Source organism: Ambystoma mexicanum, chromosome 5q (genome assembly GCF_040938575.1).
Source record: "Ambystoma mexicanum isolate Mex_15411 chromosome 5q, UKY_AmexF1_1, whole genome shotgun sequence".
Lineage (NCBI taxonomy): Eukaryota > Metazoa > Chordata > Amphibia > Caudata > Ambystomatidae > Ambystoma > Ambystoma mexicanum.
In genome coordinates, this window is record NC_090933.1 from 1,049,723,872 (window position 1) to 1,049,745,349 (window position 21,478).

The following is a 21,478-nucleotide window of genomic DNA, read 5'->3' on the forward strand; positions in this document are numbered from 1 at the left end:
ATAGCCCTCGCCTGTGCCATAGAAACATGTAAATGCTAGACTGTAGTGTTTGTCGGCATACTGCCTCACTATCCTGGATCAAGGCAGCAACTTCTCCACATCCCTGGACGGCAGATGCTCGGCAGCTACTGAGATCGCTGACCAAAGGTCGAAAGAAAATTTGGCCAATGGCACAAGAAGTGTTCATGCCCTCAGAGCAAGACTATCCGAAGCAAACGCCTTCCACCCCCATGTGTCCAACCTCTTGCTTTGCCTGTCAGGAAGCAAAGAGGAAAACGTGGACGTCTTTAGGTAGACCGTTGCAGCCTGAACCATCAAGCTCTCTGAAGATGATCAAGTGGACAGAAAGGTCAGGTCAACAGATGCCACATGATGCTTTTTTGCTACGTCTTGGTCAACTACAGGGATGGAGGCAATCTTCTGCTAAATTTCAACACCGGGACCTCCACTGCCAGATTAAAAGGCAGCAAGGTCTCTCATCCAGAATGAATTTAAGCTCTAATTGAACGTCTGTAAGGGATTGACAAGCCCAATGTCTGGGCTACCTTGGCCATTAGCCATTGGCGTGGAGCCTGCAGTCTCCCCAGAATCTGCACTGGCAATATGCCAAACTCCATGGAAATGTCCAAACCTCTGGCCTCCTGTATGTTGGCAGCTAGGTCCAAAAGCTCCTCACCCACGCCACAACTGCTCTGCTAAGCCTTTTTCTCCAGGGTATACAGGGTTCCTGTCCAAAACCGATATGGTAGAAGATACTTCCATCTTCACCATGAATGCCCCCACATGAAGTGGACCATTATTTTCAGAGTTTCCTACGAAAAATGGTACTGTGACAGTACGAGCCGGCACCAGAGTATCAAGCACGTCGGTGCAGTGGTGGGTCTTTGCCTGTGAGCACCAGGGCAGAGCCCATAGACGTGTAGTGGCAGTCCCACCAAGGTTCCATGCTGGCTTGTCCTAATGCGGTAGGCCCCAACAGCACTGCCAGCACCAAGAGAAACGCCCCTGGCGAAGATGTCAAGAATCTTCATCCGAAAACACCTCGCAGTAGAGGTTTTGGTGGGAAACTTTACCCGTGGAGCAGTCTCCTCTGGGAAATCCTTGGATTGATGACTCCATCTTTGACAAAGGAGTGGCGCAGAGAGGAAGTGCTGGGTGAGTGGGACCTCTTGCAGTGTTTTCTTCTCTTTTTGAGCTGGGGATTGGTCTTCTGAGTTCCGTTCCACACCTAGGGAACTCAATCCAGCCGCCACAAGAAAAAAGGTGAAAAGCTTTGTAGCACATTCCCAGAGAGCCTTCAGTGCATCGAGTGACGCGATCCGCAACCCTGGAGTTAGTGTTCCTCCCCCAAGCAGCAGACACACATTTGGCAGGGGTCAGACACAGACATTTGTCAATCTCAGTACGTGTAAAGCTGTTAAGGAGAATTCTCAGAAAGGTGCTAATTCCCTTCACCTTAGATACCCCCAGCAACTTTGCTGGATTATGAGGACTTGATTTTTTTACCTGTAAAGAGTGTGAGCCTTTTTTCCGCCCACCCTCATGTGTTTTGATGTGTGTTTTACATTTGTGTTCTCAGATTATGGAGTTTTAGATACCTCCATAGGCTTCATCTTTTCATGTGTGTTACACAGCATCCTCAGTGCAGTGACACAGGGATGTCTTTTAGACCTCCCAAAGGTTTAAATACCTTCTCTGTGATAAACTACTGTTTCCCAGAGAATGTAAAGTGAAATTGACTTTACTAGTCTTTTCCAAATTCATAGACCCAGCACACACCATTTTACAATGGAGTGCTGGAGCGTTTACATAGTATCCCCTGTGTCTAAACACTCATGTAGCAGTCTAATGCTACCCTTTCCTATTGAAAAGGCGGGTGGCAGTGGTTTTACAACGAACTACCATGATTTTTCCTGACCGCGAACACCGGCAGCCAAAAATCACTGGAGCCATGTTTTTCAAGATAGCGCCTTAAGCCCCTTTGTTTAAACCGGTCCCGGTCTTCTTTTTTTGCCATTTGTTTTTGGAAAAGTCCTTCTAGTGGTTGTCTCTGCGTGCCAAACTAGGTTTGGTCCCTTTGTTTGTGTGCCTTTGGCGGGCTTCAGGACTGAAGACCGCGTCTGGCGCCAGAGTGCCTAAGGTGGGCAGGAAATGAGGGAGGTGCCCCAAACTCCGTGTGCTTAGTCTCCTAGGATATCCAAATGCACTTCTGGCGTGATTGGCTGGCTGAATGTCCGGCAAGGGCAGCCATCCCGCTGGGTGAGGGACAGCTAGGCTGGAATGAAAGGGAGACAACTGTTTAAAAGGCGAGTCTCGTGAACTGGAAGGCAGAGTCGACCACTGGAACGATAGAACCAAAGACGAGCTGGAAGAGGACAGCTGCGGCAACCACTGGACCGTTGGGTTGCCCGGTGAAGCCTGGTTCAGGTCCAAATTGCCAAACTCCATTCGACAGAGAAGCTCCTTCAAGGACGGCTTCTTCCTTTGAGTTGGTGGAACCAATCAACTCATAAGACAGCTGGATACCATTCTCAAGGTTAGGTTTAACCAGGGAGAGCGACACCAGTTTGTGTTCTTGAATCTACAGCTACTGGAACTGAAGTGACTCCATTTTGTTTGCTTTCTTCAACGATCCCGTGCAGTGCAGGAGTCCCGACGTCCTCCCTCTTGTCCCCACGACTTAGGCTCAGGAACAGCAAGATCTGCAGGAACCACGACTTCAGCAACATTTGCTTTCTTCATACAAAGGTACTGTGCCAACCAGATTGAGAGAACGCCACTCTCGCGGCCTAATCAGCTTGTGACCCCACAAATGATTCTTTTTCGCCTAAACTACTTCTGAGAGCTTTTGCAAAGACTTTACCATTTGATACCAGAACTGCTCTTTCCTATCCAGAGCACTAGCCCATTGACTTTGGCCTGGTCTATTGACTTGAGTTGAACTATTCTGGTGAACTGAAACTATCTGCGCTGCCTTGAAAGTATATATAATCTATTCTACTTACTTTTGTCCTTTTTGTTCACTGCTAAGTAACTGAACTGCCATTTGGCTCCTTTTTCAGGGGAGCTCAAACTGTCTCAAAAACTTAAGAGTTTTGTAATGAAGTGTATTGGTCTATAATATTAAGTTGCCTTCTTCCAGTGAAATGTTTTATAAATGATTGTGTAAATACATTAATAAGTGTTTTACCAAGAAATCTTGAGTATGAGTGTCTACTTCTACCACTGTGAATGAAAGTCCTCTGTGTAACTACACGTACTGCTCACATTCACTCTTGAGATAAGCCTGGCTGCTCAGCTCGCTACCACAAAATGTGTGGTACAGACTTCTACCAAAGGTTGGTCTTGCTTACACCTGTAGTCCCAAGTGTGTGTGGTGGTCCCAGAGGGTACTGCAATGCAATTCTGCTTGACAAAAGCTGAAGCGCAAGGCCTTGCTGGAATTCGTCATGATGTACAACGTTTGATGCAGCAGTGTTCCTGAAGCGAAAAGAGGGCACAGAAAAAAAGGAAATGAGGTCATGAGACATAGCGCTTAAATCTACACTGGCCCTGATGCCATATCTCGGTTGGAGGGCATATAGGCGTTAAGTGGAGCCGAGGGGGAGCCATGCTGCGCCCCTCTCGTGGTGGAAAGGTTTCCATAGATCAGCTGATCTGGAGATAGATCACAGATGAGGAAGCTGTGTCAAAAAGGAATCCATTAGAAAGAACATTATTTTCTTATGAGCGTAGAGCTTAAGGCATTTGAAAAAACATCTGCCAGAAAATTATCGGTGAAGTCATCAAGTAATTGTGGCTTGAAAGCTAGGGCAAAAGAAAAAGAAAAAATAATCAACAAAAAAATAAATCGCACTATTCAAATATCTCATCTGCAGGGAAGTGGTACTCAAATTCAGAAGATTTTAGGATTACCGTTGTCAAGCACTGGGAAATACCAACTTTTGAGGATTCATTAAGAGTGGCAGATTAGTAGCAACAGCCGACAAATAATTATGTTTGAGAGTGACGACGAATGAGCAATTTGTTGCAGTGACTACCGTTCAGTATTTGACACGTGCTGGGGTGAGAAGTTTTGTTTCCCTTCGGACCGGTTTCAGAGCTACACCGCTGTGAAATTGACGAGCCCAGCCTTCAAAAGAGCACCTCCCAACGCTGAGCTCCCGCAGGGAGTCAAGACGAATGGGAAGCAGTGAATGTCAGCTAAGGTGTCTAAACCTGCTTCGTTTGAATATAACTTGCGTATGAAATCATACTCAGAGGCGCATAGTGGCTGAAGTGTTAAGGACAGGAGTAGATACTATTGGGAATGCAAGTAATGGAGCAAGTGAATATTTGTGGGAGATGCCCAATTGACTATTACAGTGTCCAGAATAATATTCCCATAAAGGGCTCCAGCACAGGAATTACATCAATTCCTATTTCCAGCCAGGAGGGGAATACACCTGAGTGTATAAATGATTGGAGCATGTTGGCTATTGAAGACGTAACAATTAACCAAGGTCCACAGATGAATGGTTGCCTAAATGGTTCTGTTGATCCAAGTATAGCTCAAATACACTGGGAGGACTCGGATTAGAATATATCGTGTTCTGGTACTCCTTTGGCCTTAACAGATCTGCTGTACAAGACTCAGACATTGCAACAAACACTCTGCAGTTACAAAGATACCGATCAAATTAAGTTGACAGCAGCAACTATTTTGGCCTTCAACGTTGTCCTTGGCTCCTTTGTAAATCTCTACAACAACATCTGAGATGAAGTGAGATCTCATACGTTAATGCCAAGTGAAAGCATTTAAACACTATGCCACTGTAGATGGCATGCCGATGGATGCAAATCTGAACATGGCTGCAAGTAGCCCTGCAGTGAATGATCCTGGGGCTTATCAATCAGCAGCGCACAACTTGACAATGGAATCTGGGCCCATGTCAAAGACCTCTTTGGTGATTGAAACAATAAACATTAACGACCCAGCGGTTGGGAGCAGAGGGGGGTCAGGTGCAAAGGTTTTGCAAGATGGTTTGTGTTCTCAAGCCAAAGATGCATTGAGAACTCAGAAAAAAACAAAAGCACACAGGCTAAAAGGGCGAATCAGAAAAGTTCAAGAGCATTTCTCAGATCACTATACCTTACGGAAGAAGCATCAGAGCAGGAAAAAGGGAAGGGGACGAAAGATAGATTGTCGCCCATTGTGAAAAGAGCTTAAGAACTGCGACTAATAAGGGAGACCGCCCTTTTGAAAGCATCATAATACAAGACCCCTTTGTGAATTCTTCCCAAACAGCCAATTCGTTAAACAAAGCCAAATCCCATAAATTGGTGGGTTGTAATTGGGAAGGGAGGACGGAGGACATAGAGGGGATTGTCAGAGTATAACTGCAGTAGAAAATGATATTCAGCCAAAAACATTTAATTGCGCAATTTCATACAAAGATAGCTTCGCACAATGTTTAAATAAATATAAGGAAAGATAGTGTGGTTCTGATCAGGAGTCACATGGTAATGTGGTGGGTTCAATATCCGAGAACCTGCCAAATGTATCACCTTCGTGTAAGAATCGTTTTTTAACAAAGGTGGTCAATTTACTTTAAATCGCTCAAATGTATTAGCAACGTTGGGTGAGATACCTTTTCTTCGATTAATTACCACGAAAGATATAGCCAAGGTTGACTTTTATGCAGCTCGTACGGATATTGTAGCCTTAAGAACTCAATTGAGAGTGGTGCTTACAATTCTGATGGGCTTCTAAACACGTGGATTATGACCTGATAGCAAGTAAAAATCCCAGGGATCATTTGCGTACGAATGAGGAATCTCAGTATGGCAGCCAATTAAACTATAAATATGGAACAGATCGTAAGATATTTTGTGGGGAAGGGATAAGGTAGATTGGAAAGTTACATTTTCAGTGACAGCCTCGGGCAAAACATAACCCAAGGGAGATTGGTCATGGTTTCCAGGTGTATTATCAAAGGATAAACATCTGAGAATTCAAAATTGGCACTGTCTTTAGCTCGGAATGTTTGCAGTTTCTGTCTTGGAATGTGCATGGTTTTAAGAAATTAACTTGGAAAGGGGGGCTGTGCGAATACTTACATTCTTTTTCCATAATATTTTTTCAGGAGGCCTGCTCAATCTCACCAATCTGTTGGGATGGTTCTCAAATAATCCAGCAAGAGGCTACCTGTGTGAGTTGTGTGCGTCCATCGAGGGGATTAATTATTGCCCTAAAAATCAACTGCTATTCGATTGGGAATTTTACAAATAAAACGTGTGGGATTCTAGCGTTGAAGGTGCTTAAGGAGGGTGACAGAGATAAATCTGCTACTAATAAATATTTGTTGGAATCATGCTTATTCTTCGATAGAAACTATAAAGGCTGACTTGGATGCCCTTCTTGAGTGAGGGGGAGTCAGGAGATCTTGATAGCATGGGGACTTTACCTCCTCGTGTTTGTTGCTGTCTCCAGAAAAGTCGATTAAAACTAATGAGGACAATACTCATATGTAACAAAAAAGAAGGCACGGCCAATTGTTGAATAATTGTTTGAAGAAATTGGGTCTTGTGATGGTAAATGGCAATCTAACAGGAGTTATTCCGAATAAGTATACCTGGCACATAGGTACCCTTTCATCAAGGACTGATTATATATTTGTATCATACTCACTGCATACAACATTTAAGTCTATGAATATTTGGGAAACCCATGCAAGCGATCATAACATGTTGATTTTATAAGTGCTCTGGAATAAGAAAAATAATGAATACACAACAGCTGTTGATTTGGTAACTAATTAAAAAAGAAAAATAGTGGCCTGGAGTGTAATGAATATCAACATTGTTAACTCCCTGATTCTGTAGGACTACATTAGTAAGTCGCTGGAAAAATAAATGGATTTAAAAGGGATACCCTTCCACGTTTTATTCAGGAATGACTGGTAATATTTTGAAGAAAGCGAGGTCCTCGGTCTCTTCTATGTGCATGCCTTTGACAAGAAAAAAGGAGTCGCGAAAAGAAATTAGATATGTCAAAAGTCAAGGTAGTTCCGAAATGGACAAGGGTGAAGCAATATGAAAGGCCCAACAGAATAAGAAAAATTGCCTTAAAAGTCATCATGATCTCTTAGGGCAATGAGATGGTGAACAGATGCTATCTGCCATTTTAAAGAATAATTCCGTACATTTCTGGGTCATAGTAAAGAATTTAAATCATGTGGAACAGGATGTACAATCGAGCCCAATAAGTGAGGCAACATGGGTTAAACATTTTAGTATACTTCATGAATCGAATGTGGATGATCAACAAAAGTATGACAATGATGGCACTGGGAGCTTGGGCTCATTAATAAGGCTATTTTCATTTGGCCAGGAGATTACGGAAGAGGAGGTGAGGAAAGCCATAGCAAAACTGCCCACGAATAAGGCCCCGGGACCAGACAGCTATACAGCAGTCTTTTATAAAACATATGCGTCAATTCAAGTTCCCCATATGACGCAGCTTTACAACACCTTTAAGACCAGATGACGCATTACATCTTCCATGGAAGAGGCTAAGATCACCCTCGTACCCAAACCCAATAAAGATCCCACAGACTGCACCTCATACAGGCCCATAGCGCTCATAAATGTAGATGCTAAAATCTACACCAAAATATTGGCAGACAGGCTAGAGGGGTTTCTCCTTCATTGATTCATCAGGATCAATCGGGTTTCATCCTGGGGAGACAGACAGCCGACAACATCAGGAGGGTGTCACACCTAGTGGAGAAAGCCCAGAAAACGCTGCCCTCTTCGGTCCTACTATCACTAGATGTGGAAAAGGCATTTGACCGCGAGTGGAGTGGTCCTTTTTATTCAAGGTGATGGTGAAAATGGGGTTGGGAGGGGACTTCTTAAAAATGGCCCAAGCCAATTACAACTCACCGGTAACATGCTTGATGGTGAATGGATCCATGTTGCGCCCTATTCGCCTGAACTAAACAGGGGAGCCCACTCGCCCCATTGCTGTACGCAATTTATTTAGAACCTTCGCTACAATTGATACGGGAGTCTGGGGAGATTCATGGGATACTCTTTGGGGGTAAGCAACACAAAGGCGTGGCATTCACCGATGATATGCTCCTCTTACCAGACCTAGAGATTCTATTCAAGCATGTAGGGAGCTGCTGGACAAATTTGGGGTGGTATCGGGCCTTTGGGTTAACCTCAATAAATCCCAACTGCTAAATCCAACGGTGGGTAGGGGAGAAACGGTGGAGCTAAAGGCATCATTACCCTTTTATGGAGCCCAGTGGGGATCAAATATCTGGGGGTTAAAATTTCACAGACACTGCCGGGTTGGTATTCAGCTAACTACCCGCCCATATTAATGGCAATTGGGAAGGACTTCCAAAAGTGGAGGAATCTTAGAGTCTCTTGGGTGGGAAGGATGGCGGCCGTCAAAATTGTTACACTTCCCCGCCAACTCTACTTACTCCAGGCGATCCCACTGGTAATACCATCCAGTTTCTTTGGGGGAATTGGGAAAAATGATAATAGAGTTCACATTGGAGGGGAAGTGGCCAAGAATTAGCCAACATCTCTTGATGGCTCCAAAAAGGAAAGGGGGGGGGTTGGCTCTCCCCAATTTCCAACAATACTATGAGGCAGTACAACTGTGGGTGATAAGAGAATGGTTTTCCAACACCTCTGGGAAGCAATGGTTCTCGATGGATTGAGCTGTAGCACAGCACAATTTAAGGGAGGTGTTGTGGCTGCTGCAACATAGGCCGAAAAACACACGTACCTGAGCGCCATCACCAAACTGGTAGTGGACACTTGGGATAAATTGGTGGGAAATCATGGAATCACGACCTTCCCTTCGCCCCATCTTTAACATGGATTTCACCCCAGCAAGGGAACAGGGAGCTTTCGGACAATGGCAGGAGGAGGGATGCATGACGATTCGGGAAATGTTCCAGGGCCAAAACATTCACCAGAGTGTGGGGTGGAGGTGGGGGAGAGGCTCAGATACTTCCAAATACGGCACTGGCTTACGAATATAGACATCAAGGCTGCTGCCACCCGACAGGTCATCCCTTTTGAGAAGTTCTTGCTAACACAAAATGGGTCAAAAGGCCTAATATCAAACTTGTACAAGATCTTGGATTACTGCACCTCCCGCACTAAATGGCCTTACTTGGCGCATTGGGTGCAGATGAAGGGGCAGGAAATCAGCAGGGAGGAGTGGGAAAGATTGTCGAAATTGATACCCAAATTGGCGAGGGCGTCCCACCTCCAGGAAATGTTTTACAAGATCTTGTATGGTTGGCACTATACTCCCACTCATCTTCATAGCATATACCCAGACATGTCCAAGGAATGTTGGAGGTGCTGCGGGGAAGAGTGCACAGCATCTCACATATGGTGGAAATGCCCCAAAATGGAGCCTTCTTGGAGGGAGGTGCTACAGGCGCAAGTCCAAGCATTTGGGCCAGGGGCCGGAAGACCGCCGGAGTGCGTTTTGCTGGGGCTGAGAGAGGCAGGGGAGGAAGGAGAAAGCAAGGGCCGGGAGAAGGCACGGGTGGTGCTGACTTTGGCAGCAACTACTCTTATTGCTCAAAGATGGAAAGGAACGGTCATCCCCATGGTACAAGAGTGGTTTCGCTAAGTTTGGGATTTGGTGGCGCTGGAATGGGCCACGTATGCAATGAATAACAATCTGCCAAAATTCCCCAGCGACTGCAGCAAGACCCTAGCATTTTTGCAAGAGTATTTTAGAGCTCAAAGGTGCTCCCAGTGCCTTAAACCTCTGGATCTACACTGAAACCCCAGCGAGAGACCCATGCAAGAGGAAAGAGACACTGAAGCCCCTTGCGGAAGAGGGAGATGGGAGGGGAAGCAATGGGATAGGGGGATGGGGAAAGTTTAACGTGTTGACAAATCAATAAAGATAAGGCTATTTACGAGACGATAAATAAAATCTCAAGATCACAAGCTCCAGGCCACGATGGTCTAAGTAATGTCGATCTTAAATGTTCACCAAAATTATGGTCCTTATCCTCCTGTTGCTATTTACAAATATTTTTAAGAAGAAAATCATGCCTTCCACATGGAAGACTTCTAACATCATTACTATTCATAAAAAGGGAGATGGAGGAAACAAATTCCAGATCGTTGCTCTTTTGGACATGGAAGGCAAAGTATTGGCCCCTTGTTACAGGAGATGGAGGCATGAATAAATACCAAGGGACGATTGTCGAAGTGCCAAACTGATTTAAGGAGCAGGATTTCAACCACATTAAAAGGCCTCATCATGGAAGCGTTAAGTCAAAAAGCAGCAATGAAGGGTAACATCCCATTGTATGTGGCATTGACAGATGTGTCACTTGTTTTTTGACAAAGTGGACCGTGGCCGTTTATGGTCGAAATTGAAAGGATGAAAGTTCCTGGAAGAAAATCTACATATTTTGATATATTTACATACTAATACTGTAATCAGTGTTCGCATGAATATGCAGGGGGATCTTTCATGCACCAGCAAAAAGCTTACGCCAGGGCTGTGTTTTGGACCCATGCCTTTTTAATTCATATTTATCAGACTTGAGTAAGTACCTAGCAAAAGTGGCCCTAGTCTTGACAAAACCTGCTGAGTTTAGAATCTGCAGGTAATCAGTTTGATTCTTAGATTACAGAAAAACTAATAATAAATGTAGGAAAAAAAAAGGTCATACGATTCTCAGGCTCTAAAGGAAGGTATGGTTTTGAATGGAAACTGGGGAAGGAACCCTTAGAAGTGGTACAAGAATTAAAATATTTGGGTTTCGATATGGTTTCAATACCATAAAAATTTATCTTTGAAGAGAGATTATTAAAAAAACGTCATAGCAGCTAGGAGCCCAAATGATGAATGTTAGTAAGAAATATAGATGGTTCCCAAATAAACTCCTGAATAATTTCTATCGCAGCAAGGCCGTGGCAACGGTTATGTATTGCTTCAATTTCAACCATCAAGTTAACCAGGCCTTTTTTTTTAAAAGATGGAGTGCAGATCGTGGCAGAAAGCCCTTACTGTGCCTATGTTCCTGTAGTTATTTTAAGGTATAAACTATGGCTTACTTCACTGACTGCTCAGCATATTTGGAGGGTTCTCGGTTTGTACAGAAACATTATTATGGCAAAGGGTGAGACTTTATATTACGACCTTTGTAAAGATATGGGTTCTGAAAGTGATGGAATACTGATGACCCGAGGGCGGATATGTTTAGAACAGCTGGAAGTGCTGAATTTGGGTTGAATGTTTCGAAAATTTCGCCCTTGTTAGAAAAAAAGATGTATGAGCATGACTGGTGCCAGATGTGATGGGAGGCAATTGTATAAGCTACATGGGACTTTGTCCCAAAAAATAAACAACTTGGTATGCTTCCAAATTACTTAAGCACTTTTCCAGATGCTAGATTTAGAAATGCCTTTATGAGATTTAGGCTGAATTTACCCCCAACTAGACAGCTACAGAGGATTTGCAGTGCTTTGCCTAGGATTGCATCTGACTGATTTTTGCTGCACTCCTCATGTCTTGGAAAACCTAAAACATCTAGCGATTGTCAAGCTTTAATGGAGTTTAAATCTAAATGTTTGGTTAGCACAATATTCTCCAATTTAGTGATAAACAGTGAGGAACTGTGGAGACCACTTTTTAGTGGGTTTTATATTTCACCAACTATTCCAATAGTAACATTTTTAAGGGATATTAATTTAATTGATTCTTAATTGCGAGAAGACATTTTAAGTCTGAAATGCAGGGATCAGTTTGGCTGATAATTGGAATACTGTATTTTAATGAATATATCAAATGGAATTATGTATAATAAATGTGATTATGCTATCATTTATGATAATTGTATACATTGTTTCATATGGTTGTAATTTATATGTGTACAGTTTGATAAAACAAGCAAAATAAAAATATATACATATATGTTTCACTGAGCAATGGAGAGACCACATATCATAATGTGTTCACTGTTGGCAAACAAGTGATGCTATGGAGTATGCCCTGGACTAGAACACTTGAGAAGACAAGTTGCTATCCCATTTTTAGAAAATGCAAATGAATATAGCCGTGGGAAAATACCAAATATCTGCATAAATTGTGCATTAGCAAACCACCACTGGTTGCGTTGGGTCACCAAATCTAGTCAGGTGGCCAGGGAAGGGCCATCGCTTTTGGATCCTGACCCTGGAGGGTGGACAAGCCAATCCATTCTACCCCCTGCCTTTGTAGACTACTGTGACTGTACCTTACCCATTGACAACATGCAAAGTACTGAGAAGAGGAAGAGGCATCTTTGAGTGAGGAAGATTACCTGTGAAAGAAATCATTATGTTACTGGGACGAAGAAGAGGATGCCTAGAGGTTTTGAACGTAGGTATGTCCCAGTGATTGGCTTGATTGTAGTCAGGCAAGACAATCAAAGGAGATGCACCTAAGAACCCTTAACAGGGTACAGGTATATAAAAGTCCCAGCTACAGCAGGGAGGGGAGCGTGCAAGGAGCAGCAGGAAGGCCCATCCAGTTTGAGTGTGTCCCAGCGAGAATGGTGTACTGAATTGCAGGCGGTCTGCACAGGAAAGCAGGCAGTGTTTATGTGGCGAGGGAGCCGTGTCTCCAGGGAGCGAGAAAGGAGAACCAAAAGGGAGCCGCTTCAGTGGACGGCCCCATTCCAGGGTTGTCCCAGGGCCAGGTGGAAGAAACCCGTCAAGAACGACAAGAATGCCAGGATCCGAGACGCTATCGGGGGTGAGTTTCAAAGTATGAATGAAACCCGGCGCAGGTTTAATCTGCAGTAATACAGAGTAGCCGAGTGATTGCGTATGGCATACTCTTAAAGACTGAGAAGGACAGAAGTTAACAAGCGTCTAAGAAGTAATTGACAACAAGTGAAACAGTGCAATAAAACTCCCAAAGTTGCTGAATGAAAAGGAAAGCGGCTGTCGAAGTGGGAGCAAAACATTAGCGAAATCAGAACTAAGCACGTGGGCCAAAAGAAAGTATGGGTCAGAGAGAAAGAGCCCATAGGAGAAACTAATGATACAAACAGAACCTTAAAAGAGGTGAAGATCCTAAATTAATAAATGGGACCAGATAAGTGCCCGGAAATCCATGAAAGTAAACTGAATTGCCAAGTGAAAGAAACGGCTGAGAGCAGCAGTGGGGTGACTGGTTGCATGACCTGCAATGGGTGGACCACATGGTCTAAATCTGCGCCTAGACAAGGAAGCCCTAATATATGAAGAAAAACCCTAAGGCCCAACGTTGTGCCAATGATAAAGAGCCACTGGTTGCACAACCTGTTATGGGTGTACTGTGCGATCTAAAACTGTGCCAAAGCCAGGTGGGGGCTCCAACAAAAGAGTTGTAAGGTGAGAGGAACCTATGAACTTTGGTTTGTGAGCCAGAACTGTATTTAGCTTGGGGAAGGTAACCCTGAGTACTAAGTGAATACAACAAGACTGTTTCTTGTGAACTTTTGACAACTGGATATTTCATGAACAGGTGTCTGAGGTTTGGGGAAGGGAGCCTGAACTTCTTAGGAACTTTTGTGTTGAACTAAACATTTTCCATGGAACCTTTTTTGGATTAAAAACCAGAGACTATAGCCCAGATGGTACAAGCTTTGCAAGATCCTACTATTTGAACTGTATCCAGACTTGGGAAAGGGAGCAAGTCAGTGCTCTGAACTTTGTTATTCACTACTTCAGTTGAACTATCCCTTCACTGTAGTTTAGGTTTGTATACAGACCGGATACAGGTTTGGATACAGACTTTTTGATTTGCATACACCGACTTTGATGATCCCTAGGGCAATCCTGCCATAGCAATAGCCAGACAGGCATTTAACCCATCCTGATTCATTGAATAAAGGTTTTGAAACGGTGTCACCTGTAGCTGTGTCTCTCTTGATACCATGCCTGTCTCATAATACCCAGTTGGGGATAGAGGCCCTTTGTATGGTGCAATTGTGGTCCCTAATCTTACTTTTACTGCCGAGGCTCTGCGTTTCCATGGACATATTTAGCAAGTTTTGCAAGCACAATACATGATCATGGGGTAGAAAGTTGAAACTTTATAAATATTGCAGCATAACATCATTAAGCCCTCTTTTAATTATCTGAAAACTATGGCAGGGACAACGCATGGCTAGAAGTTACCTGGTATATTTGGTCTTATGACTCATCGATTTAGAGTTTAATGAAGGATCTAAAATTGCTCCTGTTTTACCAGGCCTCTATCTAGTGAGGCAACCTTTTCCCTGGTTCTCTCTGAATCTGTCCCCCAAGCCTCCTGTATGCACTGTTCCCATCACCGATGGAATGAAGCTAGCATCACAGACCACTTGGTAACAGTAACATCAGAATGACTGCTAGAAAACATTCAGACAAATTAAGGGACTCGATAATAAGAACAGTGTTCTTAGATAGTGCTTCATACCAGACTCCACCCGCTTCTAAATACTGCAATAACAGGCTTTATTACTCTATTTTGAATGGTACTTGATTTATCAACCTCGAAAGAATGAAAATAAGTGGGCCCTAAGGGAAGAATCCAACTAGCTAAGTGCAGGCTGTCCTTTTTTCAGAGACCAACCCTATTATACTTGTGTAGCTATCCACCCTTGGCTATGGGCACACAATGAACAGGACATCCAATTATGAGCATGCTTTTTTAGGTTAGTGATCTCTCCGAGACACTTAACTCCTCCCATTATCTACCACTTTTTCCATAACATTAAATATTCACAGGTGTAAAACTTACTATATCTTCCTTCCCACAACTTGTCCAACAAAAATGTCTACCTCCTAAGAAAACACCCCATCGATAAAAGTAATACACCCGCCATGCCAGATTACCTCCTTCAAACCAGCACCCTTTTGACAGTGCCCATCGAGAGAGGGGGTTTCCATCTACACTGATAGTGAAGATCAAATAAATAATATGTGCATACCACATTCTTAAGTTGGGGATTTCTTGCCACCCAATCTGCACCTCCAACACTTAAGAGCTTTAGTAACACCACTGTTGGCCATCCAAGCAATTTTAGGAACTTTTGATCTATTAATGAAAATCTCTCAAAGCCCATTTAAAACTATACAGTTCTGTGAGACAATGATCAATGCAGTAGAACACTTCCTCACTTCCTAGGAGTACGATATCATTGCATTACAAGAGTGCATGGGGCAAACATTGTACAAGTCAAACACCTATGCCAATCGAAAATGTCCACTTCAATAAAAGCAGTACACCATCTTTATATATAAAGCTGAATGTATGTGTTTATCCGGCTATAAAAATCCACACCGTTGAACCCACGTATAACAAATTTCGCATGGATTCCTCTCGTCTGGGGCAAGATCGCAGTCTATGTTTGGATGCAAAAATGTTATATGCAAACAAAAAAATGAGTGAAACAAATTTATCGTGGCAATCGAAATATGGGAAATGGCAAGGTTACAGTTTACTTAAGTTCATTCACAAGAAGAGAGCCCTATCATTCAATCTTTCTTGGACACTTTCTCAAATTTGCTGAAGCCATCGAGTGACTAAAACATTGCGCACAAAAACGAACATCACTTGCAAAAGCTCCATCTGATGCAAAGCGAAAATCAATATCAAGGGCTTCTGAATCACAACAGCAACTGTCTCCAGGGCAAATGAGACACCAGAGCAAACTGAAGCAAGACTTGCCGACAAGAGGACAAGAGCAACATCCTCCTTGGCATATGAGACACCACTCGATCAAAACACGGGCAAGGCCGGGTACCCCAGCTAGGATTTCGTGTGTTGCTTCCTTCTTATGCCATCACCCATGCAAAGCGCTCTTTCTTACTGAATCGGTTTCTGTCTCTTTTACACCATTAATTTATCAGAAAATAACTATTTCTCGTATCCCCTGCCACCATGTGCAAGTGTATATGACAGCCCTTTGGCTGGGCGTTTCCTTCCTCTGCAGTTCACCTTTAGGCTCGGACATCATCCCAGGTTTATTTGTATGAATGTATCTCCTGATTGCGTTTTACCTCGCCTCCCATACATTGCTGCATCAGTTTCCTTTACAGAATTTTGGCCTGTCTGACTTTCACGAAAAGCCCTGTTTCTTGGCTCTCCATGTTGCACTACTCAATGTTTTGTCTCTCGCAATTGCATAAATAACTGCTCTGTAAAGCGTCCACCCTGTGTATATGCGTTCTGCTTGAACCTTTACCTTCATCCACTCCCCACCTCCCATTTTTAACCTTCGATTGTTCAAGTTATCAATAAACTGCTTCCTTTTCCACTATATTTATGAAAGGTTGCTTTCCATTATTGATACAAAGATCGACACCCTCTGCTTTCCCACCCCATCGTGGTGGACCAGTGTCGAGAAATGGTATTGATCAACTTCCACTCTGTCACTTATGCAAACCTTCTCTGCGTGACACAAGTTGCAATCCAAATAATACACTGCTACACGTTGTTGCCTCTACAGACACCAGGTCATTCTCGCGATCTTGGATCATACAATCCAACAACTGCCTTATCACTTGCCTCACTCTGCATTAGGCCCACTTACTGATTCAAACTACTCGTTCTATCCTTTTCCCCACCAAACTCGGGCTTAATACAGCGACACAGATATGAAACATTGTTTGCATCACCTGGCTCACTCTGCATTAGGCCCACTTACTGATTCAAACTACTCGTTCTATCCTTTTCCCCACCAAACTCGGGCTTAACACAGTGACACAGATATGAAACATTGTCTGCATCACCTGCCTCACTCTGCATTAGGCCCACTTACTGATTCAAACTACTCGTTCTATCCTTTTCCCCACCAAACTCGGGCTTAACACAGCGACACAGATATGAAACATTGTTTGCATCACCATCCTCACTCTGCATTAGGCCCACTTACTGATTCAAACTACTTGTTCTATCCTTTCCCCCACCAAACTCAGGATTGACACAGATATGAAGCATTGTTTACAGTATGTTATGAAGTTCTCTAAATCCAGTGCATGCATAAAAAGAATAAACATATTGTCTCAAAGTTGTTATGATACGAGTAATTTATAACTTACCTGTACACAAGTGTTTCTAAGCGCAACAAGACAAAGGAGGGGAGACAGAGGGAGGACGAAACAAACGATCTTACTAGGCCTTGCGTCACTCAGATCGTTCAAGTGCGATAACGCAAAGTGCGGGGGGGGGGATTGAAGTGCCAGGAACAAGGGGGAGTGCAATCATGGCAGCATTGTTTCGAGTACGTGCAGGCAGGATGGCTCTGGGTAAGTGCAAGGAGGCAGGGGACAGTAGAGGATACAGTTACAGCCCTTAAGTGAGCAGTAGGCCCGGAGGCAGTGCAGGGGTGACTGGTCATGGAGGAGCTGGAGGGTAGCCAGGCAACCAGTCAGTGCAGCAGACGGGTAGGTCAGCATTCCCTCCACTATCCGATTCCTATTCTTGTGTCCCTCTGAAAACTACTGCAATCTTGTCCTGTCAGAATAAAACAGCTTTCCTTTCTTTGAAGTCCGCTTACAGCGACTAGAGTAAGAGCATACCCAATACTAACCTAACAGTAAACATGATTTAATCTCAATGAAAAGTGTCACGAAAAGGTCCTTTACCAAATGGGATGTCCTATTACAAAAATACACAAGCTTCATTCAGAATTTTAAGCAATTTAATAGGGATTCAACAGTGAGAACAGTAGCTCACACCACAAAGGTTGGCGAGTCTATAGATATTTTGAGCTGTCGCTTGGCTATTCAGAGTTCTTTGCCAAATAAGTAATTCTGCTAAATCTACTAAAATAATGTTTTTATTATTTGTGCAAGCATATCACACAACCACTCACGCTTTCAAGGAATTTTAAAACTGAAAACCACCAACTGGCATGAAACTGTTACAGGAAAAATGCAGCCAACTTGTTAGTGTAATGAGACACACAACAGAGAAAAACTCAAGCTTGAGCAGTGAAAGGAATCCATTTCTCCACTGCTTTCAAATGCAGCCAAAGCGTCTGCTCCTTCAATTTCTCAAAAGGCATCACGAGAAGAGTTGCAGAAATACCTCACCGGTTCTGGGGTTCACAGGAGACATCAAGTGCTCGTCAATGCCATTCTCCTGTATTTGGTTGCTGGTTGTGGTGACTGCTGCCTCTTCGGAGCTTTGCCCTGGGTCCTGCAGTACGACTGACTGTTTCTGTGCCTCCAGATCCTTTTCAGCATGTTCTTCTTCATGTTAGAAATTTAGGAGAGAGGTTTAAGTTATATAGGTGCGCATCTTTTGTCAATTGCCAAGAATCTGTTTTAATAGCAGTCATGTGTCAATTCCATAGTAACGAAAGGCTACTCCGTGTTCCCATGGCTCATTAGAAAAACCTGATAGACAGTGTTCCTGAATAATGCATAACATGTTGAAAAATATGTTTGCTAACAATTGAGAACACCAGCAGCTTTGCTCGACTGCTAACTATTGTGCAATGCTATATGTATAATTTCTCTGCTATTTAATATTACTTGAAAACACATGAAGCTTTTAAAGGGTACCACTTATTGAAACGTATTAGGAACCCAGAAACCAGTTTTCTACTTCAAAGAAGAGACTGGACATTTCATTTATCGTCACATTTTAGATTGAACATTTCTCTTATTTTGATATCTATGGACAGCAAAAGCATTCATTGTGTCTTGTGCAATCACTTGGTCGCAGGGATCATGGCAACACTGCAGGCATTGCTCAGAACGATAATACAGTCAGCCATTCCATCACTCAGCCTTACAACCATCAATTAAAAGCAGATTACAATGGCCTTTTTGGCATTACTGATTCGACACTCGAGATTAACTGCTATCATTTTATCGACATTGGGGGCACTATATATAAAATCAGGGTACACAACATGAAGAAGAACCGTACAGCAAAAAATAAGTAAGTGATGTGAAACTTCCACTGTGAGAGTACAGGTAAAGTTCTCTGGAAAGTGAGAGTCATACCAGGAAACAAAACACGGTGAAAGGGAACAGGTGAATCTCTTTCCAGAAGTACGTTATGCAATAAGCAGAACCTGCAATTTCTTACCGGAATCTTGGTAGGACCGCTCACTGGTCGTGCCATCTGTAGAGACAAAAGTAATAGCACGTTAGTGCATCTTGCTTTGAGTAATGCAAATGGTTCCTTAGAGCAACACATCATGCTTCACATGGGGCTTACTCACCATCAGTGGTAGCTGCTGCTGCGATGTTTCCACTTTCAGTTTAGGTCCATTAGCATGAAGAGTGTCTGCCTCGGCCTAAACGCCCTGTAAGCCTTTCATCCTTCCCATTACTTTTGAAACTCGGGAGCTTTAATCTAAACTCTCATCCACGATTGTGCTACCATGCTATCTTCCCCGACTACACTTAAGCAGTCAAGGATGTGCACGCGCTGCCACCAGTTTAACTGTGCTTGTGGCAGTGCCCATTGCTTAAACAATTGGTGTCTCCTTCAGGCACTCCACTCAATCAACAATTTCTGTACGCTATCCGAAGGATCAAAGAACAAAAGGCTTTGAAGGAAACAAGCAAAGCATTCGCAATCTTGTGCATTTTAATCACCTGCAATAGAAAATTGCATGTTCATAGATATTGCTGCCTGGCAACAGACCTGTGGAGTCATACAATGTTAAAGATGAGATATGTATCTTCTACATTTCATATTTAAAAGCTTTCCAAAATAGAAGTAATAGGCTGGCACTATAACGTGCCATCTATAGAGTACTAATCTTCCACTGGCATGGCCTAGTAGGAATTCGTGCTGTCTGGATGTGCAGTGCTGCACGGTTCTAGGTTTCTAGTAGACAAATTGACATGGCATTAAAAAAAGTCAGCGCATAATAATGTGTCCTTGTATAGCGCTTCATGCAGTCTCTAAGTGCTATAATAAGAGGTGCCATTAAACAGTTTAATGTTAATTATTTATCAAGTTTTGAAAAATAAAAGGGCTCAGTTGGCCTTGCCATGTGATGAAAACTTGCAAAGTGCTGGTTTTCCATTGTTAGAGAATAGCATTTAACATGAGCCATTCACCTGGAAAGAGTACTTTACGAATATCTGATTGGCAACAGTTTGACTATATTATAGAAGTGTAACCATTACTTGTGCCTATGCTGTGGGTTGTGATGTGCCTAGTTGAAGTGGTCACTAGTGAGGAATGTGCAGCGGTACACATAGTTCTGTGCCTAAATATGGCACAAGAGCGACATAATAGTATTAACCACTTATCTGCGGCTGAAGAGTTCTCTGCAGTGATGGTCTGCAATAACAGTAGACTCCTAAAGGATGTGGACATTCACTTCCTCTGCAATACGTAGGTCTTGTGAGGATATGGAAGTTCACGTCCACCGCAGTTAAGTGGTTAAGAGTGCGGAAAGACATCTCAAGTTGAGGGAGGCTCAACACATCCATGCTGTGGTGAAGGGTTATTCATCAAATGCAAATACATTCGAATTAAGATAATTGTATTTAAATACTTATTTTGAACATTAGTCACCCTCACTGGTAAACTGAATTTCTCCAGTCTTCATGAAGCTCAAAGTCTTTACCAAACAGTTGTCTCCATTTCCTTCAAACGGTCCAGACATTCTTCATTCCATACTTCACATTTCTGGGCCGTGCATTTACTTCACCTATAGCCCCACCTGGTTTGAGCGTTCCTCTTTCCTGACACGCTTGCAGCGAGGAATAACCTCTGGTTCCTTTGTCTATGTTTGAAGACTCGTTTCAGGCTTCTTCGTCAATCAGACATGGTTATTGGGTGCCATAAGTACCAACATAGGTTGCTTTCTTTCTCATCTTCCATTAGTATCAGTTTCTTACCACACGTTGATTGTTAAAGTGGTTTAGACTCCTTCAAAACTCACATGTTTACATGTTATAAATATTTCCACATCTCTTTGTGCCAAGGTTGCTAAAACTCCAGTTCAGACCCCTCAGGTTTAGGGTTTCCATACTTATCAAGCTCACTTGATTCCTCTCTCCAATGAGACTTTCCAGTACCTCTCAGGCTAATGTTCCACATCATCACTCGGGTTCAAAGTTTCTTCACATACTATGTTCAGAGTGCCTGCACTTCCCAGACCCAGTTCCCCCGGCAACTTAGTAACTCTCAGAGATTCAATACAGTTAAGGTATCTGCTCTCCGGATTTCACTATCCCTCGGTTTCACAGTTAACACATATACAAGTGATTTCAGGATTATACCATTCCTCCGATTCAGGGTATCAACAACTCTCTGATCCAAACATTTTCCAGGTTTCACCATTCCTCAGGTTTTTAGCATATGACAGATCCGAGTGCTCTCCAGTGTTGGGATCTCTCATGCAAAGTCCTGCACCTCCTGCTCTGATGTCTGGATGGCGCTGTCCAAGGCCGAGGTTTTGGAGCCATCTCGTGACCTCTCCCTCTCCGGTACAGGTTG

General features: G+C 43.2%; 1 protein-coding gene across 4 annotated transcripts in view; it reads right to left on the reverse strand.

Annotated features, from left to right (window-relative positions):
* Positions 1 to 21,478, reverse strand: part of ENPP2 (ectonucleotide pyrophosphatase/phosphodiesterase 2) — a 1,757,842-nt gene that overhangs the window by 146,327 nt on the left and 1,590,037 nt on the right. For 2 of the 4 annotated variants that reach the window (XM_069621547.1, XM_069621548.1), the window contains exons 20-21: positions 19,103 to 19,138; positions 18,097 to 18,255 (exon numbers count right to left, since the gene is read on the reverse strand). The exons of the other annotated variants lie outside the window; for them this stretch is intronic. In XM_069621547.1, coding sequence (XP_069477648.1) covers positions 18,097 to 18,255; positions 19,103 to 19,138 — 195 coding nt within the window. The remainder of the gene's footprint in view (positions 1 to 18,096; positions 18,256 to 19,102; positions 19,139 to 21,478) is intronic. 4 annotated transcript variants of the gene reach the window in all.